Source organism: Humulus lupulus, chromosome 5 (assembly GCF_963169125.1).
Source record: "Humulus lupulus chromosome 5, drHumLupu1.1, whole genome shotgun sequence".
NCBI classification, from domain to species: domain Eukaryota; kingdom Viridiplantae; phylum Streptophyta; class Magnoliopsida; order Rosales; family Cannabaceae; genus Humulus; species Humulus lupulus.
Window position 1 is genome coordinate 242,836,602 of NC_084797.1, and position 26,901 is coordinate 242,863,502.

At 29.3% G+C, this 26,901-nt stretch overlaps 3 protein-coding genes across 3 annotated transcripts; all 3 read right to left on the minus strand.

Annotated features, from left to right (window-relative positions):
* Positions 1-286: 286 nt before the first annotated feature.
* On the minus strand, positions 287-3,058 carry LOC133778646 (bidirectional sugar transporter SWEET4-like). The gene is made up of 5 exons (XM_062218636.1): positions 2,881-3,058; positions 2,582-2,618; positions 1,932-2,310; positions 1,596-1,715; positions 287-600 (listed from the first exon to the last, which is right to left on the minus strand). The coding sequence occupies exons 1-5, from the start codon at positions 2,921-2,923 to the stop codon at positions 382-384; spliced, it is 798 nt and encodes a 265-aa protein (XP_062074620.1). The 5' UTR covers positions 2,924-3,058; the 3' UTR covers positions 287-381.
* Positions 3,059-6,376: 3,318 nt separating this feature from the next.
* Positions 6,377-10,176, minus strand: LOC133778648 (protein KINESIN LIGHT CHAIN-RELATED 1-like). The gene is made up of 3 exons (XM_062218637.1): positions 9,233-10,176; positions 7,327-8,235; positions 6,377-6,900 (listed from the first exon to the last, which is right to left on the minus strand). Exons 1-3 carry the CDS (start codon positions 9,901-9,903, stop codon positions 6,666-6,668), a joined length of 1,815 nt encoding a protein of 604 aa, XP_062074621.1. The 5' UTR covers positions 9,904-10,176; the 3' UTR covers positions 6,377-6,665.
* A 5,091-nt stretch (positions 10,177-15,267) lies between these two features.
* Positions 15,268-16,151, minus strand: LOC133834120 (uncharacterized). The gene is made up of 3 exons (XM_062263623.1): positions 15,981-16,151; positions 15,781-15,866; positions 15,268-15,653 (listed from the first exon to the last, which is right to left on the minus strand). The coding sequence occupies exons 1-3, from the start codon at positions 16,141-16,143 to the stop codon at positions 15,552-15,554; spliced, it is 351 nt and encodes a 116-aa protein (XP_062119607.1). The 5' UTR covers positions 16,144-16,151; the 3' UTR covers positions 15,268-15,551.
* Between the last annotated feature and the right edge of the window lie 10,750 nt (positions 16,152-26,901).

Genomic DNA, 26,901 nt, shown 5'->3' on the forward strand with positions numbered 1-26,901 from the left:
ATTTTTTCGACACTGTAAATTATTCGAAATTTTCAAAAAATTACTGTGATGTCTACTATAACTACAGAATACATCATCATATAAAAAAATTAGAGTTATAATTTACAGTATTTACGTATGAAACAAAGTAGTCACCATTACTGGTAGGGACAAAAATGGTGTCCCTATTGTAGACTTTATAAAAACAAAAATTAAATGATTATGATGAGCTTAAACAATTTTCTTTCATTAGTAGAAAATAGTGACACTTTTTATTGTATGGTGTACATTAATTCAGGTGAGATGCTTGTGTATTCAAACTATATCAACCCAACTCCAAATAGTGGGATCGATCTAGTTCATTATAATATAAGAATCAGACAGTGGAAAATTGATCATGTGTTATGGTTGATCCTTAGTAGAATCATCATGGCCATTCTGAGGAGCAATGACAGTTTTCTTGGGTTGAACTTCTTCAGCTACAACAGAAACTACAATTACATCAGACAAATTTACTTCTTTGCCCTTCCTCTCTGCCATAATTTTCTTTGTTGACTTGTAGTATACAGCATAAAGGATCAGCTGAGCCACTCCAAATAGTATGCCTAGTCCATTTGGTACCTGATATCATTATCATTATTAGATACAAAATTATCCCTAAGCTTATATTTGGTAGAGTGTATAGAAAATAGGATGGAGAGAAAAAGTACGAAGGAAAGAAAAGGTAAAGGAAAGAAAGTAAATGTATTTTCTCTCATGTATGTTTGGTAGAAAGAGTGGAAAGAAAATAGAAAAAAAATTATTTTATATATTTATTTATTATTGTAATTAAAATTGAGATAAGAGAATTATTTTTTACACTTTTACCCTTATATTGGTCAACTATATAATACCTTAAGTTTACTTAACTTTTCAATGTTATATTGGTCAATTAATTATTAATTATAAAGCATTTGTTTCCACTCGGTTTTCTCTTTGATTTGGAGAGAAAATATTTCAAATGGGTCTCACTAAATTTTTTCTTTCCAATTTTCTTTTCCTCTCCATCTTCTCTCTTACCAAACTACCCCACTTATTTACTTCTCCCCACTTTTCTCTCAAAAACTTTCTTTCCTTCTATTTTTCTACTTTAACAAACAAAGCATAAATGTTTGTGTTGTAGCTATATATATAGGAATTTTTTGAGACAAGAACATTACTTTTGCCCTACCCTACCACCGTAAGAGCATTTTCTATTTTAGATATTTAGAAAAATTATAACCTAATTTTTTTCATGATGGCGTACGAATAATATAGTTATAACAGACATCCTGCTAATTTTCGAGGAATTTGAATAATTTATTGTACTAAAATCGGAGTTCAGACAATCAATTATTTTTATACACGTGAAAAACAGACTATTTAAACTCTGATTTTGGCACTGTAAATTATTCAAAATTTTCTAAAACTTTGCAGAATTTCTACTATAACTATCATATATGAGGTCATATAAAAAAATTAGGTTATAGATCCAAGTACCGAAAATGAAAAACGTCCCTACTGTAAAAACAAAAGTAATTTCCATACCTAAAAAGTTACCTATATATGTGAGAGAGGTGATTAAGTTTGAGAATTACAAATACGAAAGGATCAAAGCGAATAAGAGCATAAGTGGACCAAACGAGGCAGTTCATGAATGAAGCAAGTGACAGTGAAAATGGCATAAACTCCACGCTTTTTGTTGAGATCACCAGCTTCTGTAAAAACCCATATAACAAAATCTTGTCATTATAATATTAATTACAATCATATCTCACTATAATAATTAATTGGAATTTGACTATAATGCTTGAAGAAAAAAACCCACTAAGTAGATATAATTGACCAACTTACTAATATAATTTTTTATGATGAATGTACTATATATATATTATATATATATATAGAAAAAATTAATGATTAAAGTTTAGTACCATGATAGACAAAGGCGAAGAGTACATGACGATGCTAACGAAAACACCGACGAGACCAACAACCAAGGACCTCTTCTTGTAGGAGTGAGCTAAGGTGAGAGACAAAGTAGCAAGAAGAGCTACGATTAAGAGCTCAAGAAAGAGCAATAGAACAAGTTTGAGCCTCTTTTTCTTGTCAGAAAAGATCAAGAAGACGATGACTAAGATCGCCTCGATCACAACCCCGGAGGCACTGATGGTGAACACCAAGGTGCTGCCGGGGTGCACTATAGGCAGCCCGTAGAGACTCCACACCATGCAGCTCATTAGGGTTGCTAGGTATGGCATTGCTGAGTAGTCCTCCACTGCCCCTTTTTTCCATATTCTTATAAATGTTGGCCTATATATACATGTATATATCTTTAAAATATATATATATATATTGTGGAAGTCTTTGGTAGAGTATACCAATCGAACACCGATAGGGTACAGATTCTGATCGATCAAAAATATCGATTAGCTAGCTAATCTTTGATGAATATGATCAGAATATGTACTCTATATCTCTATAAGTATATCGTACCTTAAACTTACTTAAAAATAACAAATTTGAGAAGAATTAATATTAATAATCAAAACTATTTAAATATTATTACATATAATAAGCTTACACTGGTGATAAAAAGAATAAAAGGCATATGATGTTTCCTGAAATAATTAAGCCAAATAATTGTAGGTAAGTTAGTTTTTTAATGCGGAGTATAATCGAGCAAATCGATATATTTGTAAAACTACTATTATTACTACAAAAATAGGATTTCTCATCACATTTTAAGGTGAATTTTTCTTGTTTTTCGAACAACGAGAAAAGTTTTATAAAAGTGACGAGAAAACCTAATTTTGTAGTACTAACTAGTATTATAAAAACATGACCATAATATATATATGACATGAAAAGAAATGGTCTTACCTATTATACCAACAACAGTTCGAAGAGCTTCATCAGAAATCATTGTGACTTGAGATATGAAGAGATCCTAGCAGTACTTAAAGACAATGAGAATAAAAGAGAGGTTAATATATGTATATATATATAGTAGTTTAGGTCTAGATGTCTCAAAATTTTGCTTTTACTTTTCGATATAATAATAATAATAATTATTATCATTATAATTATAATGTAAAAACTAGTCGTCAAGGGATGGATTGCTATACGTAGGTAATGATCGAGCAAAGAACAACATATATAAGGCAATGAGCTGGTGATGATGAATTGTGATGAAAGGCCTTTTCAAGAAAATGAAATATTAATTAGTGTGCTAATTCCTCTAATTTCATTGCTCCATTTCTACTCCAATAATATTTTAGCTAGAAGAAAAGTGGGCTTAATTGACTTGATTAATTAATTAAATCTCATGATGACGTCATCCAAGTTAATTTTTAGAGGCAAAATTCACAAAACTATGGTGATTTTCATACTAATATATAACAAGATTAGCATAATGCTATAATAAGTGTTATAATAAAGTAATGTAGGTTTTCCTTTTCCAAAATATATATTAAAATGAAGTAAACATGGGTTTTTTTTTTTTTTTGTACTTTTTTTTAAAATTTTTGTGAAAGAAAATTTTATTTTGGGGTATGTGTGTCCTTTCGGTTGATCTTGGTGTGTGTATCATCAAAAGGAATAAAAAATATTTAGGGGCAGATAGACAATAATAAATTTCATGTCCCTACTTAATGAATGAAGAATATATCATGATATAGCAAATTATATGATAAATAATATAAATATCTTAGTGTATATGAACATATTCCTCATGTTTTCCAACAAGAATAGTATGTACTAATTTAATGGTATTTGATTCTTAAGATTTTGAATCAAATTCTCATTTGGATTTTAACATATATGATTGAGAATATCTATAGTTCAAACAATAATAATCAAACTAGATATTCTGTTTTAATTAGATCTCCAATTTTCATTATTAAAAATAAAAAATATATAAACCTTTATTTTTGAGGGGCCATTTTTGTCTTCACCAACTCTATTATTATTTTTACTTGATATATGAAAGTGGAATGCCTAATCTTACAATCACTGACTTTTCATACAAAATGAGCTGATTAATTGGTTCATTATCTTGAACAAGCTTATTCTAGTTTCATTGATTATGGAACCATGAATGTGTGTGTTTATATATTTATTTTTATTTTTATAATGTTTGTAGTTGGTTTCCAGTCAACCCATTAGCCATGGTTGTTTAATATTTCATCTTATTCCTATTGTTTTCATTTAATTTAGAGTAAATGACGATTAAAATATTCAATGTTTTTTAAATATTGTACTTTTATACTTAATCTTTTTTTTGTGGTAAATATACTTAATGTCTTCAAAATGTTACGCTTTTATACTTAAATTATTATTATTTTTTTGCGATAAATATACTCAATATTTTTAAAATATTATACTTTTATATCTATTTTTTTACTATTTTGATAATAATAAGAAAGTGAAGGAAAAATATAAGATTTTAATCATTTTTTAAATTTTAAATTATTTTCTCTTTCTTATTCTTTCTCAAAATAACTATTTTAATTTAAACATTAATAAATGCTTATTAAAATTAATAAAAATTATTTAAAATAATTAAAAACTTATATATTTTCATCAATTTAAATTTAATTTTTTTTATAAAAAATAAGTAAAGGAAAAATATAAGTTTTAATTATTTTGATTAATTTCACTAATCTTTTTTTTTTATCATTTTGAAAGTGGAAATATTTTTAAAATTTTAAAAATAACTAAAATCCTATATTTTTCTTTCACTTTCTTATCATTTTTCAAAATAATTTTAAAAAATAAGTATAAAAATGTAACATTTTAAAAATATTAAGTATATTTATGGCAAAAAATTATTTAGGTATAAAAGTATAATATTTTGAAAAAATTAATTACATTTAGCGCAAAAATAAATTAAATATAAAAATATAATATTTAAAAAATATTAGTATTTTAGCCATTATTTACTCTTTTATTTATTTAGTTGGTGCACTCTATAGTAACTAATGATTATACTGAACTTTGAGCCAGCGGCTGGAAAATTATGGGGAATTAATTAGACTTATAGCATAATAGCATATTTAAGAGATGAGACAACTAACTATTTAATAGCATTATAAATATGCTACCAACATTGAAATAATAACTTCGAAATGTTTATGAATCATTATGATTATTTCTTCCTTATAAAAATTTCTGCTATTGTTATAAAAAAAAATAGAATATAATATATTCTGTCCTAAATTTGACACATAATATCTTCCTTTTTTTTAAAAGATATTAAGAATAAGATGATTATTATGTGTCATAAAATTAAATAAAAAAGTAAGTATTTATTCTATGCTAAATTTGACTCAACTTTTGTCACTCTACTAAAGTAACATATTTTGAAATGTGCTATATTAATATATTTTAACAATACATGAAAAAAAAAATTGGCATTCCATTGAAAATGGTCTAACATGACATAAATAATAATCATTTTTCCTACTTTGAATAGGATCAATATGGTAAATATTAGATGCAAAAGGGCCATCTGTGAGTGTAGATTTGAGAGAGACTAACCATCAGCAGTTGTAGACACCTGAAAAAAGATGTCTAAACCAATTGTAATAAATAAATAAATTTCAAAATCTTGGTACATTACTTATAATTCAAGCTATAAGATCCTACACAAAAGAAATTGAATTTTTTGTCACTATAGAGGACCACTGCTGCACTGTTAGTCATTCCAAATTTGGGATCACAGAGTCCAATCTCTACTTTAGAATAATTTCAACATCCAATTAAAAGTAGAACACAGTGAGATATATCAGACAATTATTCGCTTTCCTATATATAGGACAATTCTTCGCTTCCCTATTAAGCTTTACTAGTGGAACTCTCAGTTATTGCAAGCGTGATTAATTTTTTTTATACGTGTGGAAAACAACATGTTTGAACCTAAATTTTTTTTTATACTATAAACTATTTAAAATTTTCTAAAAATTTGCAAGATGCCCTAAACAACTACAATATACACAATCATAAAAAAAATCGGACCGAAAACTGTCCACGAGTCAAGAACAGTAAAAAACCCCACCGGTAAGCTTAAAGTAAAGCCCCACTAAAAAAATGGTCCAATATATAAATATATATAAAAACATATATATATATATATATGTATAGTTGTTGTAATGAAAGCTGGAAGTATATTCTCTTTGACCTACCACTTGGTCATGGATATGATGGAGAGGCTCAATGGTTAACATATACAGTCTGTCAATTGATTCTCTCAACTGTATAGAGAAAGGCATTTATGGAGAAAAAAATATAAACAGGAGCAAGTTCACTAAAGCTTCTCTACAAATAGTGATGAGGTGTTCAACTTCAAGCAATGTAACATATATGAATGACCGAAGAAGGCATACAAGAATTTTTTATTCACTCGGATTCATAACCTTTTTTTTTTTATCAGTGAACAACTTCAAGCTCACAACAGCAGACATTTCAATGAAATAATTAACCAGGAGAAAAATAAATGAGAGAGAATTCCAAAGCTCGAGAAACGGACGAAAAAACCTCGCGGAAATTTAAAAACTTCAACCCTATACATGATGATGATCTATGTTACAGAATGTGCATTTTGTAAGAAATCAGATGGATGTAGGAGGGTACTTAAGAATGTGGACCTTTCCTTTTTTTTTCTTGTTTTAAATTCTAAACCCCAGGCCAGGCCACCTCTTTGCCGCGTCTTTCTTCGTCTTCTTCGAGCTGGGATCAATGAGGTTTTCGAGTGATTTCGCTTTTCTGTCTCGAGTCTTGCCTGCTTCCTTCAGAAGCTCTTGTAGCCTTCTCTTCTCGTCTTCGAAATCAGGATTTGCAATTCCAAGCTTTTCTTCGCGCAATTTAAGAACATACTCCAGAATCTCAATTGCATCTTGAACTCTGAAATAATCCAATTTCAGTTCATCAAAATAAAGAAGGGAAGTAAATATCTAAATATTCAAGACAGACATATGCATAGAAAACAGAGCAAATTAGAGATGTGTTAGAAGAGCAGCCACAAAACCAAAAGTAAATAATAAACAGTGTTATATGCATAGAAAACAAGAGCAGCAAATTTTTTTACAGAAACAATAGTAAACAGAACTTTCTGTCTAAATCTTTCAAAATAATGAATATAGCGTGAAGAAGTATGACTTCAAAATCTTTTTAAAGATCGTAACAAGTATATAGAGAAAGTGGTGATGTAAAGTTTATATCTCAACAATGATTCTGTGAAATTCAGCAATATCAAGTCCTTTTAAGAGAATTAGTGAACCATAATTTTATTAATCAATATTAGTTGTAGAACGCATCATAGGTTTTTACCTCCCCATTGCATCATAGGTTGCTGCAAGATTGCTGTATACTCCAATGGTATCTTGATGACATGGGCCACATTCTTGTTCTAGTATCCCCCTTGCTTCTTCAAATAACTCAGCAGCTTCATCTATCTTAAACAGCTGCACACAAGCCAATCCCATCTGGTTCAACACAACCCCAAAGAAAGCCGACTTTCTTTCTCCACTAGCTCTAAGTTTTACTACAGCACTTTCGAAAGAGCTCCTTGCTTCTTCGTATCTCCCAAGCATATAAAACATCACTCCCATTCGTGCCTCTATTCCAGCAATTGTGCTTTGCTGTCCCGGCTTATCCTCCAACAACTTCATTGCCTTTTGCAAGAGCTTCAGTGCCTCCTCTGGTTCATCAACAGACTCATATATAGCAGAAATTTCAGTTAGCCCACCAGCAATCTCTTCTGCCGTAGTTCCAGGGACAGGTTTTGAATATATCCTCAGAGCATTTTCACAATATGACTTGGACTCACGAAGCTTTCCTGTTCGATGGTATAGGTCAGCAAGACGTACAAAGACAGAAGCAACCGATGGATGGCTGTCTCCCTTTGACGACTTGAAAACAGTAAGCGCTTTTTGGTAGGAGAAGATAGCCTCATCAAAGCGACAAAGAGACATGTAATTGTTGCCTATGCTTACATCAATAGCCGCAACTTCAGTATCTTGACCATTTGCAATCATTGCCATGCTGGCAAGGACAAGATGCTCAAGGGCTGATTCATAATCCCCCTTTGCTTCGCATACAAGGGCTATTAACCTACGGTCAGCTGCCTCTTCAAGAGATGCTGGTTCACTGTGAACACGATGAATTTCAAGAGTTTTCATGCACAATTCTTCTGCTCTATCAAACTGCATTGCTTGAACATGGGCCTCAGCTAAATACCTGCAATTTCATACTATTCCACTTTAATCTTCTTTTTAAGAAAGATATTATTTAAGATGCATTTTACAAAAGCACTAATCTCAAGTCTTAACAAATAATAATCCATTGTGCATAAATTTGTAAGGCAACAGTCTGATGGTAATCTTAAACAAAGGCACTGTCTATTGTGATCAGGAGGGATAAAAACTTTGCATTTAAACCATCTTTTGAAGGGCTCATTCACTTTATGTTCACTTGCACATGACCAGCTTAAAAAGGACAATAGTTATTTCCCTTTCCAAATTTGCTACATGTTCTAATGTTCTAAGTTTGCCTTATCTTCCTAAAGTAAATGCTCAAGTCATTCTCTTTCAGCAAAATAAAACATAAACTCTTTGACTTCGTTTTGTACTCTACCAATGATTATAAATAACGAGGCTATATAGCAACAAAAAAAAAATGTAGTCATGGGATGATCGCAATTTTTCTTTATTTAAGGTAAAAAGTGCATACTTTTTGAAGTTCTCCACAGAAATCTCACCTTAAACTAATAAAGAAAATGTCAACTCGGACTGCTTTTTATGGGGATGTATTAATGCAACTAACAAGTCATGAGAGGTATTTCGTTCTCATCTTAGAAACTGCCTATTCAGATCGCATTAGCATGAATGTAATGTAAATGATCATAATTCATTCCAGGAAATAAACCCAAGTACACTAATGATTATGAAAACAGAACCAAGTTCAATTATATTTAAATAAAGCAAAATCATTTCAAAATAATAATTACAAATTACTTAATAATAATCTACAGCTTAATATTATTGTGAAGAAACTTTTTTAAAGCCGTTGTCGTATAAGATTTCACCAATTGTCAACTATAATTACACTACACGTAAAAACAAATTTTGTAAAAAAAAACTCCAATTTTTACTCGAAAAATGAGAAACCCACATCAAGTATGTATCCAAAAATACTGAAAAACAAAAAATTTAAGTGAAAAAAACAAAATTCAGACCTGGAAGTTTCCCCAACTCTGGGATCAGTATCGCCCAATGCTTCGATCTGGATCTTCAATCCCTCCTCATAGCACAAAATGGAACGGTCTACCTGCCCCAGCATTGAGTACGTGTCTCCCAACTGCATATGCCCAGAGAAGGCAGCGAGCGCGTGATCCGCACCCCTCGGAACGTCAGGCACCTGAATCGCCCTCTCCAGAACCGGTACAGCCTCCTCAAACCTCCCCAAGCTACAGTATATAGCAGCGAGAACATGAAGACTCATAGCCAAGTCCAAACTAGGCTCTCCATCAACAGCGCATCGCTCAAACGACTTCGAAGCCCGAACAGCGAAGTCCAGAGCCTTAATTGGGCCTTCCCCGGAGGCGATCGTGTCTCTGGCCAATTTCAGTAAAAACGGCCCGAGATCCGGATTATCCAGTGAAGTCTCGGACAGGATCTGGTTCGGACTTTCCGGTTGCGGCTTCTTCGATCGTCGGTCCGGCGAGGGTTTAGACCGAGGAGCGGAGCCGGAGGCGGAAGGAGACGGCATCCTCTTGGGTAGTGGAGATGGGGTTTTGGGTATTCCGGGTTCGGATCTTTGGGCATGAGTGGGTGTTGGGGCTTCGGATACTGAGATCCGTAGCGGCGGCGCGTCCGGTGGGGTTTTGATTGATACTAATCCCGGCATCTTGGCCCAATTCAGACGAAGATAACAGTGAAGATCAAAACTTTGCGTGAACTGGTTCAAGCTTAAGATTGCTAAATAAGAAAGAAAGAAATGGAGAGAGAAAGAATGAGATATCAGAGGTTACAGAGTTAATTATGGATATGAACTCGCCACCATTCTCAACAAACACCTTAATTGTCTTTTCTAGAGAGAGAAGGTAGAGTTCTAGAGAGAGAAAGTAGAGGAGAGGTTCAATGGAGATGGAGTAGACTGGGCCGCCGATAGCAGATCAGATGTCTTTCTGTGCTGGCAAAAGTGTGAGGAAGGTCGAGGAGGAGGGGCAACATTGTCTTTTCACACCAACTGTTTGGGACACGTGTTGATTCTCCATTGGCTAGATTGCGGTGATCATTTTAACCGTCGGGAACGGCACACTGGTATACGCTATTACGATAGATAACGACGTTTGATCTCAATACGGCGCCGTTTTTGGTTTTTTTTCTTTATTTAATGTTTTCTGTAAAGGGAGCAGTGTTCGAACGGCGGTCCGTTAAATGCCGTTAGTTGTGGTAGTTAGTGGTTACTGTTACTCGCTTGCATAAATGAGGTAAGGGGCTATATGGTCTTTTTAACGTGATGAAATTAATTTCATTTGTGTTGATAATAAAACATTCGAACAACTGACCTAACTACAATTAATTGACTTAATTGAAGTTTGAAGACTTAATTTTGTCCTAATCAAATATCAAAAATTGAAATTAGTGTCCTTGAAAAAGAAACTGATTTGAAAATATTCTTTTTATCAAGGATTTCATCAATGTTTAGTTGTCGTTAAGAATATTTAGAATAGTTCTATGGTATCCTGTGTTTTTTGTATGTATAAAAAAATAAGTATTTATATAATAAAATGTTTGAATTATTTTTTTAATATTGTAAAATATTCAATTTTTTTTTAAAAATAGATAGAATATCTACTACAACTACAATATACACATTCATATAAAAAAAATTAAAATTATAACTATCCAAGTGCAAAAAAAATATGAAAAATATACTAGTATTCCTCTTTTCAAAAGGAATGCTAGAGAAACCCTAAATTTCATGGAAAAAAATTAAAGTATTGAATTAATGAAATTTTTAGCATGAATGTTACTATACTTTTTATTATTATTATTATTTGTCAATGTCTATCTTAGCTGTTTTTTTGCCTTCCCAATCAAGACTTCTGAGTTTTAAGAAACATCAACAAACACTTAATAATTTTTTTACTAAATGTTCTTTTTTTTTTTTTAATTTTTATATACATTCTAATATGTTTAAAGACTATATAGTTATAGAGAAAATCTCCGGTAGGGGCTCCAAAAAGAGCTCAATCGGTGGGCTTTTATGTACTCCTGACCTGTTAACATTTTTTGACGCGATTTTTTTTATGACCGTATATATTGTAGTTATTTAGATCATCTTACAAATTTTTCAGAAAATTCCAAATAATTTACAGTGCCGAAAATTAGATTCAAAACAGGTTGTTGCAGGTGTGTAACTAAATTTTTTTATGCATGTAGAATACAACATGCTTGAACCTAGTTTTCGGTACTGTAAATTATTCGAATTTTTTTGAAAAATTTGTAGAATGCTCTAAATAACTACAATATACACGGTTATAAAAAATCGCGTCGAAAACTATTTACAGATCGGAAATTCAAAAAAGTTACACCGATGGTGCTATTTTTAAAGTCTCTACAGTAAAATCCCCAATAGTTATATAAAACTATATATAGAGAGAGAGAAATACCAATCTTTTCTTTTATAGAGAAAAATACCTGTATTTTCTTTTATAAATTGAGTATTTTTCTACAAACAACAGCATAAATGATTTATTTATTAATATTTATTTCAAATTCAAGATTTAATTGTAAACAATTCTCATGAACTTATTTGCCACATCTAAAAAAATTTCAGGAAATAAATAATTTTCCCATTGTTTTTACTTGAAAATATAGAAACAAATAATTGTTCAAATTATTACACTACTAGAAAACAAATAAAAGAAAACTGTAAAAAAATCTACCTAAAATTTTGAACATCTGTTTTTATATACTAAAACTGACATAAATTGCTATACTTTAACGTTGGTATGGTACAAAAAAACAACGTTAAAGAGGATACATTTATTTTTAATTTTTAACCGAGCTAATTTTTTTTTTCACAAATTCTCAATTTCTTTTTGTATTATTGGTGATTATTATTCTAATAAATATGAAATAAATAGATGATAAAAGTAATAAATAAATAAAAATATAACTTAGATTATATGTAAATCATATGGCTTTTTAATAGTAGAACTCTCTAAGGTGAAAAAAATTGACAGACAACATCTTCCTAAAAATTACAGTGCTTTATTACAAAAATAGTAATTCGTGTTTATTTTTAAAAAATCATTAAAATAAAATGGTTATAAAATAAAGTCTTAAATAATATAAATTTTGTATCATTAGAATTTCATTAAACATTACTATATTTATATTATTAATTATACCGGTTATACTATTACAATTTTATTAAATAATATTATATTTATAATAAAATAAAATTAATTAATAATATGTAGTAAAAAAACTTCTACTAATTCTGATGCTTTACCCTACAACTAGGGGTGTACATTGGATTGTTTGGCCGAGTTATAGCATATTTATGTAACCCAATGTAAATATTGAGTTGCAAATATTCAACTGTAATCCGCCTAAATAAGAAAAAAATTTAACTCACCTAATAATTTTTGCGGTTTGGTTGGGTTAACCCGTTTAAACCGATCTTTAATATTTTTTTAGTTTTCAAACAATCAAATTCAATAATTTAAATGTATAGTATACATCTTTTAAGCTTAGAAATTTTATATTCTAAATTTATTATTAAAAATATAGAGTTTCATTCTTTTTATTTTTTAAAAAAGATAATTTATGTAATATAATATACTATATATGTATAAAAAAAAAACTTTTATTTTGGTTATTTGGGTGGGTTGGAATCCAATTATTAGATTGAGTGATTTGAATTTTCGTTGGGTTATCTTGGTAGCGTTTTTTTACTGATTTATTTGGTTTGGTTTGCGTGGGTTATTCGGTTTGGGCGTTTGCAAAAATTCTTGAACATCCTATCTACAACGCTTTGAAAAAATGGCTTAAATAAATCACCATGGAGATAGTATTGGCTCTACACTATTAATGGTATGCAACAAGTGACAACTATATATAGTGGCTTATTATGTGCCTATTTTAAGCTCATGTCACCTCACTCTATACCATCTCCATATGCTTAATTGGTACATTTTATGAAGACTATGGAATCTTCAGACCTAAAGTCTCAACCCAAAACATCCCATGCCTTAGTCCTCATCACAACCTCTTGAACCAACATCAACAAAGAAATCATTACAAGATTGAGCATATGGTTTAATTCCATGAAGGCAGTGTATGATGTTTTAATTAACACAAGACTTTAGATCTTGGTTGCGAGTGTGCTTTCGAGGAAGGTTGAGAGATGACGATGTGTTGGATAAACACAAATCTAGACTTGTAAACACGAGACACAGACTATATATATGTTGTTACTTTTAAGCCTCGATCTTTTGGATAGTTGGATTGGATTGGATAGGATTAGATAATTTTTATAATATAATTTTGTGGACCTTGTTGTGACTTGTAGTTGGGAAGTCAAGTACTTGGGTGTTAACAATGTTTTCCTAAATGGTACTTTTACATAAATTGTTGATATGCTTTGTAAGCTCAAAAAAGGTCTTTGTGGAGTAGTTAAGCAAAGCTCCAAGAGCTTGAAATGACAAACTTAGCAAATGATGGGATTTTACAACAGCTAGATTAGATAATTTATCTGATAAAAGTAGGCAAAAGTAATATGATGATAATATTTGAAAGAGAAAATTATATTTCTCTTTTCTTTTTTATTTTTCATTCAAAGTCTCTTCTTCTAAAATGTGTTTAATTAATGTGTAGATTAACTTGAATTGTTGTACACTCTTAAATGTGTTGAAAAGGGTAAAACTTTGTTCTTCTTCTTCTTCTTCTTCTTTTTTATCTTATTATTATTCAATTTCCAGGAGCAGATAATTTCTATTAGAAAAACTTTGATAAATATATATATATATATATATATTCACATGTGGATAAGAATGACATGTAATCTGACTCAGAAAATAATTTCATTCTATCCATCATGGCACTTTTGCAGATCTATATAAGTGATCGATCTCTCGAACTTCATATATATATATATATATATACATTTTTATATTTTTCTGTAAATAAAACTAAGTCTAAGTATATTAATCTACCTGATCAAAGATTCAAAAAAATTATTAGAAACATATATATTATGTATTTCTTTCATTCCTAACCCTAATTAATGATGGATCTCTTGATATTTTCATTCATTAATCAAATTAATATGTCAAGTAAAAGCTAATTAATTACTTAATTAGTACTAAGATCATGAGTGATCATAATATTGAGTACTAGTGAAAGAACTTAATTACTTAATAATGTGTCAAGACAGTAGGTTTAATTTTAAATGAAAGAACTTAATTATTATTAATTACAAAACTAAACTAGAGATCTCAAGGTCTCTTGATCTGTGTATACAAATTGGCTAATTAGCAAAAGATTAAAGTTGTGTAAATTTATATATATATATATACTTATAATTAGTCGCATGATTTTCAGTACAGTATAGTATATTTACAATAATATTATTGTCGAAACATTTCATATATAATAAGACACATACTGAAGAAAAAAAGGGCTAGAAAAAAAGAAACAGAAAGAAATAATAATAATAATAATAAATATGATAAATTCTCATATCCAAGCTATTAATTAAGTATATATATACATATACATATATATTGTTTGTATATCCATATTGATATTATATATGATGATCTTAACTAATTAATAACAAGCTTAGCATTATTATATATAGTAAGTTTGAAGTTTTTTTTCTTTCTGAATATAATTCTGGGATTGGTTAGGAGACGAAGAGAAACTGAGAAGACAGATCAAAATTGGATTAATTTCTTTTTTTTCTTTTTCTTTTTTGGTAACTAAAAGCTTTTGTTTTTCTCTTAATTTGGGAGTGCAATTTGCTCTGTTCAATAATCTTATTTAATTTTCTCCAAAAAAAAAAATCTTGTTTAAGAGAGTCTGTTCTGAAATGGATGTAGTACTACAAATCAATGAAACAAAATTCTATAAATAAACAAAAACAGATCGATCAATATTAATTCATTAATATAAACTATATATATAATTAAAGCAAAACATGATTATTATTATTATTATTATTATTAAGAGAGAAAATAATTTCACATCTCCATTTAATTAAACATGCATGTGATCTTATTAATAATCATATGTATACGTACAAGTGCAAAACATATATATACAGTACACAGATCCACACCAATCATATCATGAGGACTCACTCTCTTTCACACACACACTCACACTCACACTCTAATTACATAGAAAGCTAGTAATTGCACCAAAGTCATTATAAGTTCATATATAGACTTCATCAAAAGGAGAGCATTTTCTTGAACAAATAATTAAGATACTAATTAACACGTACATATATATAATTAAGATCACCATCGATGATTAGTGGCCTTTACGTGGATCATGACTAGGGTTTGGTCCTGGATCTTGATAATCTAACATTGCATCAACTTTGATCAGTAGTTTCCTTCCCTTCATCATCACCTGATCATCAACATATATATATATAAGATTAATACACTTAATCACCAGCTTAATCAATAATTAGTAGAGACTAAAACTAGTTTGAGATTAACCTAATATCTACATATATATATATATATAGTTTTACCTCTTGATTTGGTGTAGTGTTAGTGATCAGCTCCAAACCAGTAGTAATACTCTTGAAGTTGTGATGATCATGATCAGCTGATCCTTCTGAGGTCAATTAATTATATAATCAAATAATCAAAATCGAGAAAAGAAAAGGGTTTTGAAGACTTGTTAAGAACTATATAAACATGAGTTGTTTTTTCTTTGATCAAAACTTACCTGAAAAAGATGGGTTAATGAGTAGAAGCAGGTACATGAGAATGAAGATCTTGATGATGATCTGTTGAGAAACCATTATTGATGATCTTGAAGATATTTTTTCTTTCTTTCTTTTTTTCCCAACTTTTGTTTGGTGAATGAGATTATATTGAATGTAGTACATGGAGAGATGTGAGTTAGGTCTCTTTTTATTGTGAGTGGTAAGGGAATAGAGCCAAAACAGCTTATCATGATGACTCTCAAACCCCACACATGAAATTGCTTTTGTGGAATGATATTTTTCAAAATATATACATTGCTCATTATTCCTTCCTACTACTCTCCAAAGTCAACTATAAATATATATATATATATATATCAAATATTATTATTATTTATACTTTTTTTTTTCCAACATGTGTTTTTTCTTATTACCTGTTTGGACTATGTGTTTTGACAAATTATATTTTGGACCTTATGTTTTGTAAATGGTTCAAATAGAACCCTAAACCCGATTTTGGTCAATGTTTTCTCAACTAAAATTACAAATAATTTACCAAACTAACAATTCAGAATAAAAATAAAATCATTCTACTTAAAAATTGTGTTGTTATATTCAATTTTTTCTTTATCAAAATTGAGTTTAGGGTTCTATTTTAACCATTCTACAAAATATAGGGTCCAAAAAATAATTTGTCAAAATACAGGATAATGAGACAAAACACATAGTCCAAAAAAGTATAAACCCTAATAATAATAATAATAATAAAAATCTTTTAATTTCTTCTTTTTTCTGCCAAAGGCAATTAGTGTTTGTGTGGGACAATACAAAAAACTTGGTTTGTGGGTTTTGTTGCATCTTTTTGGAATTCTCTTCCCTTTTGATCAAACCCTATTCTAATATTACAACACCTAGCACACACTAATTAATTAACAAGGGCCATTTTCATACATGTTAGGTATCATTCCATTTATGGTTATGATCCCTACATATATATATATACCAATTAATTAACTAGAAGAGCTCTCAACTATATCTTTTGTAAAAAGGGGTTTCAACCCTAAATTAATTTCTATAAATAAAGTAATTAGTAAAAATAGATCATTTTACAACGTTATTAGATAGTTTTTTACAAAATAATCTTTATCTAGAATCCAGATAGAATATCAAAAATTCACCAGAAGATGGTATCGAAGAATGTCGAAGGGTCTAAAAAATTATCAAAACAAAACTATTTTACAAAGTGAATATATAAAAATATATATATTATTTTGTCAAACACTCTTTAAATTAATTAATAAAGCAAACACAAATTATTTAACTTAATTCCTTTAAAAATATATATATGATTCATTCAGGTGACCCTAATAACCTACTATATAGGACCTATAATTCTTAATTAATCACAGGGACATTCATATTCAGTAAATCTCCTTCATCTAATTGTGCTAATATATCCTGATAATCATCAATAATCATGATTAGTACTGTCCTAAAACTGTTTCAAATTATTAATTATCTAATCTAATTTCAAATTAATGACACGATTTTCGATGGCGCCATTGATTAATTCATAAACAAACACATGTATAGAAACTCACTAAAGGGGGTCATAGTTGAGTTGTTTATTGAATTAATCAGCTGTGATCATAAGGATTATTGGTTATTATTGATAATGGTGGCCCTAATAGCCCAATTAATTAAGTACTAAAAATGATTAAGATTCCAGTCGTCCTGTATTTTCTTGCACAACTTGAGGTTGTCGGTAGACATAATAACAAAACCCTACTCATCATAACAACAAGAAGCTTTGTCAGGTGAAAAACCATATTATATATTAATTTAGGCTCACATTAATTTTCTAGTTTTTTAATTAAGAAATATTTTCAGAACAATAACCCCTTTTGCTCTCTCACACCCATCTTTTATTTTTTTTTCTTCATCACATTATTATTATAATCTCATTATTTTGTGCATCTTTTCATAATTATTATTCTATTTATTTATTTTCTTAATTTTCATGCATCCAATAAGAAGTTGTCTTCTTCGTTTGCTTAATGCAACTAAGCCCTATATTTTTCTTATGCTTCATTATACAGAAGACACAATAAAAGATCACATTACACAAGACCAAAAATTTCATCTAATATATATGATTAACTTTTGTGTTTTTGCTTTGAAAAATATAAATATATAGGGTAGCACTTCGGTGCAGCCAACATTTTGGATGCACCGGTGCAGCCAAGGTACGGTTCGGGCATTTAGATAAAAAAAATTTCAATTTTTTTTTATGACAGTGTACATTATTGTCATTTAAAATATCCTACAAATTTTTAAAAAATTTCGAATAGTTTACAGTGCCGAAAACAAGGTTCAAACAGTTGAATTTTACACGAGCATACAAAAAACAAACACGAGTGCAACAACCTTGTTTTCGGCACCGTAAACTATTCAGAATTTTTTGAAAATTTGCAGGATGTCTTAAATGACAACAATATACACTGTCATAAAAAAAATTTGAAAAAAAATATTATCTAAATGCCCGAACCGTGCCTTGGCTGCACTGGTGCAGCCAAAATGTTGGTTTCACCGAAGTCTCCCCTAAATATATATATATATATATATGAATGTTTTTAATATGAAACTAGCCTAATCAGAAAGGTTGATTATAACTAAAAATCTCTTTATAATTTGGTACTTCTAGAACTCTGTATAAACAGTCGGACCAACAATCATAATTTTGTTCTTTTACTTGGCTAGTTTCAAATTTGTCAAATGGTTAAAATTATATAAATAAATATAGGGAAATTTTATTGTAGAGGCTTCTAAAAGAGCCCCATCGGTTGGACTCTTGTTTATTCCCGACCTGTGAATAGTTTTCTGTGTGATTTTTTTTATATAAACGTGTATTTTGTTTGTTATTTAGAGTATTCTGCAAATTTTTAAAAAATTCCGAATAATTTATAGTGCTGAAAATTAGGTTCAAGCATGTTTTTTTCCATGTGCATACAAAAATTAGTCACGCGTGCAACAACCTGTTTTGAACTTAGTTTTCAGCACTGTAAATTATTCTGAATTTTCTGAAAATTTGCAGGATGCTCTAAACAACTACAAAAATATATTGTCATAAAAAAAATCGTGCCGGAGACTGTTCACTAGTCCAGAATAGCCCCACCGGTGGATTTCTTTTTGAAGCTCCTACAATAGAATCTCCCAATATATTTATGGGTCCGTTAGCAAAATGTCATATTTTTTTAAGTAATTTTGCACTATAGTCGAGTTTTAATAATTATTTGTAAAATAGTCTCTCGTAACTTAGACAACTAGTCGAAAATTTAAACAGGTGGATCGAGAAATTCAAACAGCCGGTCGAAAATTTTAGATAGTTGGTCAAAAAATTTAGACAACTAATTGAATTTTAGACAGAGGCTATTTTGCAAAAAAATATCAAAAGTAAGCCAAAGTGCAAAATCACTTAAAAAAAAAGTTATTTTCAACAATTTCTCTATATTTATTTATATATTATCATGGGATTCTTCATATAATAATGTTAATAAGCATATGTAAAAACTCATGTAATTTCCTTCATTGTGCTTAATAGCTAACAAGTCACCATATTATTTCCCGGAAGTTTCTCACATATAATAAGTTGACTTTCTAACTCTGCCAGCTATATTATTGGAAGAAAAACTCCTCTTCTCCTTTAGTGCCAAATTTGCAAACAAGGGTCACTATTTTTCTTAATTATTTTCCACTCCACAGTTCCATTTTGTTCCAACTATTTCATAAATTGACATATTGTGGGAGCCAAATTTATCATTTAGTGCATAAATAATGTGCCATTTCATTTAGAATACGTCATCAGACTCGAAGATAATGAATATGTTCTTGTTGATGTAACACCAAGAGAGTCTATCAAAGTCCAACCCTAATTGTAAAAGCTTGCAAATCTAGACCATTTTCAAAGATTCAACTACTTATTTATGTCGTGTTTGGAAACAACTGTGTAATTTTTTTGCCGTGTAATTACTAAGGTAAAAATTACATATTTGAGTAATTACATTATATTTTAAGTGAGCCTACTCATCATATCTGAGTAATTTCTTGGTCGTGTTTGGAAACAATGTGTGTTTGGATGTCAAGTGATAATTACTTATGAGTCATGTTTGACAAAACAATTAGTAATTACACAGAAAAATAATTTTATGTAATAAATACTATTTAAAATTGATAGTAATTAGTAATTACACAGTGTAATTATACTCAATTCTCATGGGGGCTAAGAGAATTGAAGAGTGTAATTGAGATCCCTTAATTACCTCCAATTACATAGTTACCATGTAATTACATGGTCAGACAAACACACAAAATTAAGTAATTAATCTGAATTACACCTAATTCCAATTATAGAGTGGCTTTCCAAAATGATCGGTGATGTGAACCATTCAAAATAAGTTTAGTCTAACTTAACTAACTCTTTATAATTTTATCAATAACACTAAAAAAGACCTAAAAATGGACTTTGAATTATTTAGTTACACACTTTACTATACTAATTATTATTAGATTATTTTGGAGAATCCTTTAACATTGGAATGATTTTGTGTAGGTAATCTCAAGAGGTTTCTTTCATTCTTTTTACTTGAAAATCTCATTCCATCAATCTTTGGAGTTTACTATTTTGATTAGTATTTGGCAATTCATTCAATAGAAAACCCCTAATAACTTAAATATGAAATGAAATCACTTGTGAACTTTTTCATTCAAACTATATCTATTACTATATATATATATAAAATGTAAATATATTATTTCTTTTTCTTTCATATTCCTTAAATCTTTTCCACAATTAACACATATCTTTATTACATGTACAAGAAAGTCAGATAAATTAGAGTAATGATTTTATTCCTTCTTTATTATAGCATAAAATACAAGATAGTAATTATAGTAAGTTTTTCCTATTTTCTTTTCTTTTTAGAGGAAAAAAGTAGTGTAATCACTCACACAAGACATAAATGGTTTTGGTTTAGTATCACCAAAATAGAACCTTTATCAATTAATGAGCACTAATCATCATCATAATTCATAGTACATTAAAAAGTTTTATAGCTAAATTTATATATAAATCAGTGGCAGACATAATGCTCTATTGCAATGGAACAATGTCTCCTTATATGATATGAAAATAAGTTTGGTCATTTTGATTTTAAAAAAGGGACATAATTTATCAATGTCATCTTTCAGACCATACACGTGGTCTCTTTCACCTATTCATTATTTATACTAATCAATACATATAAAACCCATTTTTGTATTCAATTCAGCTAACCCTACTATTTATACATATAGTCTTTAAAATCAATATATATATATATAATTGTTATATCTCATATACCATTATATTCCAACACGTACTATATTATGTTTGGTAGTTAGGCAGATAATGTGTTACACTTATTGACACTTTGGAATAAACAATCATATCTTTCACAACCATATATTAATATATATAATTAATTAATATATGTATAATTATGATCAAGGGTATGTCTCTAAAATATGTACGGCACAAAAATCAGAAAATTGCTTCCCAAAATATGTATACTACTACAAAATAAATCTTTTGCATCACTTTTTTGTATATGTAGGTGGTTAAGGAAACCGAGGAAAAAATTCCAACATTCTGTGTCAGTATTTTTCTTATTTTTTAGATCGGTTTAACAGACGTGAAAGAATATTTTACATTAGTTTAAAACCGACGTAAAAATGTTGAAATGTTACATCATCTTATTTTTACATCAATTTTCAATCAACGTAAAATTATTTTTTCTGTAGTATAGCGTCCACAAGTAACTTTTAGACATCCCAATAAGGCGCTATATATATAGAGAGAATAATTTTATGTTGCATATATTTTGTGTTTCTTGGTTCGTGAACAGTTTTCGGTGTGATTTTTTTTTGTGACTGTATATATTGTAATTATTCAGAGCATCCTATAAAATTTCAAGAAATTCTAAATAATTTACAGTGTCGAAAACTAAATTAAAACATGTTACTTTCCACGCGCATAAAAAAAAATTAGTCACGAGTATAATAACATCTTTGAATTTAGTTTTCGGCACTGTAAATTATTCAGAATTTCCTGAAAATTTGCAGTATGCTCTAAATAACTACAATAAACATGGTCATAAAAAAAATCGCGCCGAAAACTGTTCACGAACTGAAAACCCAAAAAGTATACACACTGGTATATATATGCATGATATATATAGCATCTCATATACCAAACAAGGTTAACATCTCATTAATATATATATACAAATATATAAACTACAATATATTTTTCTTCAAAGCCAAGCAGAGTAATGCAAGTTTGTTCATATGTTTTATTTATGAATAACTTTGTTTAGCATCAAATAAAGTGGGTACATATATATTGGCTATATATGCCTTATAAAACTTGATAAATCTATAATTATTTTAATAATCTTTGAGTTTAAGGCTAAAACTGACTTCTTTCCTAGAACTAGAAGTAGAAATAGCATTATTTATTGCTACATACCCTAAAAATACAATATATTTTGAACTGTGAAGGGAGGAACACTAGTAGGGCTTTTATATAAATATATATATAATTAAGCTTTGATGATGATCAACGTTTATAACCACCACCAGGCTTCCTTTCATGCTTGGGATTTGGCCCTGGCTTATCATAATCCAATATTGCATCAAGAGTTATAAGCTTTCTCATCTTCATCTTCTTTTGATGAACAATGCCCTAATAATTTTACATAAACAATAAAAACAAAGTTAAAAAATTGTTACTATTAATTCGAATATTAGTAATTCGAACAAGTTTTTCTTTTTTTTTTCACCTTATTTTTTGGGATGTATAGTGGCTTCCCTACTCCATTGCCGAAACCTTCCACTTTGCCTACATGAAAAGGAAAAGTATTACTTAATAAATATTGTAGAGGAATACATTAACAATTAAACTCTGTCAACCAAGAATAATATAGGTGTAAATCTTATCAACCGAGAATCGTAAAGATTTGTACACGAGTCTTATAATATATACAAGATGTTATTATTATTATTATTGCCCCTAAAGAGAAAGAATAAGCAAAATTTTTGCCTGCTTACCTGAAGACATGTCCAAAAAGAGTAAGAGAAAAATGAGAAGAAAAACTTTGATCAGAGAAGCCATTATGATATAACTCTATAATATAATAAAATGAGTGTTTTGGAAATAGAAGACAAGGAAAGATGCTTTGATGGAGTGAGAGGGTTGTGCCTTTTATATCAAGTGGTTGGGGTGTAAAAAATAAAAACATTTTTTACTCTTTTTTTTTTTTATGGAGCAATGTATTCAAAAGTGGTGAAGAAAATGGTGTAGCCAATAAAAATAACCATGGCCACCACTAAGTCAAACCACACTAACTCTCTATGACATGAACATAGTGTTACATCATAGATCAATACCCATTCAAAACTTAGTGAACTATGGTACACAACTTTTCTAAATGTACAAAAATTAATAAAGTATCTAACAGTCATATTGCATGGCTCTCAAAGCTCAATATACTATTTCCTTTGTTTTTATTGGGTTTTTACCCACATTTTTCAGGTAATCATGACTCGAGTTGGCTACAAGACAAACTAGAGTTATTATTATTGTACATAAAATATGTACCGAAATATTAGATGCTGCGTGATAATTTTTTGTAACCAATCACATCATATATCTTAGTTGAAACTCGTTATATTAACAATAAGTATTTTGATGCATAATTCGTGTGCATATTGTTATTCATATAACAAATATTATTTCATACTTATTTTAGGATAACTTAAAAAATGAAAGAAAAAAAAAAGTTGTGTATTATAGTTGTTCAAATAATAATAATTTTTGTATTAAAATCCAATTAGTTTTGATAAAATATATTATGTTACCCTCATCACATTACTTATATATTAGTACCTTTTCCCTTATTTGATTAGAAAAAAAATCAAAGATTAATCAATATTGTATAAATTATAACAAAATGATTTATTTTATATAAATTTATATATTATGTATGATCATCATTTTTTTAATTACTACTCTAAGTCATTGTTTAGGCTTATTATTTTCCTCCAATTCCCTTAATAGCATAAGAGCACAAGGTTGTTTTATCATAAAGTAAATATAGCCATTCGGATCAATATTATTGGTCATGCTTATTAGACTATACATATATACATTTATATATATTTATATATATATATAACGATTTTGTGGTGGCTAGGTAGCTCAAAATACATCTCTTTTCTTCTGACCATCTATAAATCTTCAGTGCCCATTTGAAGCACTATATTGCTTTCACTACTACATGCCAAGTCTTTATCACCATCATGAGGACTTTGACAAAAATACAAAATGTGTCATTTCTCAATTTCAAATTCATCTACGTACCATTAATTACTGCTCTCAAGTGATTTTGAACTGTGGCCTACTTTTGATAATTTTTTGCAAAATGGTATCTGTCTAAAATTGACCAGTTGTCTAAATTTTTCGACCAGCTGTTTGAATTTTTCGACTAACTATCTAAATTATGAGAGGTCATTTTGTAAAAAATTATTAAAATTAAGTTAGAGTGCAGAATAACTTTAAAAAATAAATTATTTTTTTAACTCATTCTGAGAATTAATTAGGGTCAACTTATGAGATGGAATTAACAATCGTTTTCAGAGCTTTTGAAAGGCTAATGTTTGTGCCATTACCATAAGCATATTCTCAAGACATCATAATATCAAACTATGTACTAAATTTTTGGTGGAGTACATAATGATGGTGAAGATGGTGTTTGTTTTTACCTAGGTGAATTAATTCAAAGAACCAAAATGGTTGATGTTGTTTGGTGTTTGTTTTTGTCAAGATGCATTCAAGGAAGTGACTCACTAAAACACAAATCTCTCCACACCTTTTCTCTTCACAATTAGGGAGGAGACTAGTAAAACTTAATATTTGACACCATCATTATGCACTCTTAATCTTTTTTTTTCTTATTAAAATTTGAATTTTTTTGTGTACCAAAAAGAGTAGACAACATATATATACATGTTCATGAGAACAAAAAATGGCCGGATGTGTTAGGTTAACCTTACAGTATCCTCTATTTATATAAGATAAAGATTTTGTTTAGTTAACTACACCATGTATTTAATAATCTTAACTGATGAAATGAGATCGATCGAGCAGATGAGATTTAATTGCACAAATTTTCTATCAAAGATTTAATGGTTCTAACAACCGAGTCTTTCTCCAGGTTTTCTTTGATGCGCTCCTTGAGTGGAGTGTTCCCCACGCTAGCCAACAAAATATATATATATAATATTATAGAAGAATAATAAGATTTTGGATCAAATAGGAGAGTGGAGGACTTTTTGAAATCTGCTCATAAAAAGTGTAACTATTCATTTTGGATGCTTGCTTCATCAATATAGCCTATCATCTTCATATATTCTATAACCCTTTTAGCTTTCATTAATGTCATATTGTATGGTAATGAACAAATCGAACTCAAAATTAATATTCTCAAGGAGGACCCTATATATGTATATTCAATAAGAGAAAGCCATGCATCCACCTCTAGCTCTTTGCTTTGTTAATTTGGACTACAATCACAAATATATGAGGAGGAGAAGGATGAGTAGTGGTAGTGGTGGTAGTCATATCAGAAAATGTCATTGCCTTGCTATATTTAAAGTTGACCCCTCTAATAATTTTCTGCCCTTTTTTTCCTAAGAAACAAACACTAATTATAACCTTGTCGGCATCATTTATTTGTGCCAACTTTTAAGTATCCAATAGTATTTCTTATATCCTAATGATAATATCAAGGCCAAAATACCTAACCCTATTTTTAACTAGTTATTTCTCTCTACATATATATTTTGTTTTATAAATTCACATGAATATTTTTTTATAAGTAATAAAATTATACTTTTTTCATATTCTCGTAACCCCTTTTTTAATAAATTAAAAAAAAACACTAATGGAAATTTTATCAATGGTAAATCGAAGTTCATTACCGGTCGAAATTGCTCTAGAACAAATTTCTTAAAAGAAATAACCAATATAAGTATATCAAGTGCTAATGAGGTATTAAAAAACTCTTAAAAGAAATATTACAAACTCTCCAAAAATAATATAGAAAAATCTTTGCTTTCCTTCATATAAGAGCTTTCACAAATATACCGAGAAATAGTAAAAAAATCAAAAATTCATCAATAAATTAGGAGTGATTAAAATAACATTATTAATGCTAAGATAAAACTTACAAAGCATATTTAAAGTTAAAAAATACATAAAAATAAAAACACAACACAACTTCAAGCAAGGTACCGCAACAAAACAACACGAGGCAAATATGGAGGATATACAAACACAATATTGTCTATCACTATAGTCAACTACAGTCGATCCTCCAATCACTACATGTGTCGTCACTACAATCATCAACTACTACGCTGTCTTGCTACCACAAAACGTTGAACACCACCAAACAACGACACAAGAGGCATGAATTTTAGATACCCTACCATATTGTCAAACACCACCAAAAAACAACGCAAGAAGCATAAATTTGGGACACCCCACTACACTTCCGAACTCGATCAACACTAATTAGCTAACGAGATAGGATGTTGAAGTTCTAGCCGACGACTAGGGGACTAAAAGCTGGCGACTAGTTTTAAAGAAAAAAGAAAGGAAAAAATGGCTTTAGAGAGAAAAATGGTAACTAGGTTTCAATTGTTTTTTAATCGATCCTAACACAACATTCACTACATTACCAATATACAATAAACTTATAAATCAATATTAAACAAATATATTTTATTAATTCTTACAAATATGAAAGTTGAGCATATTATAATTTTTTACTACTAATTTTA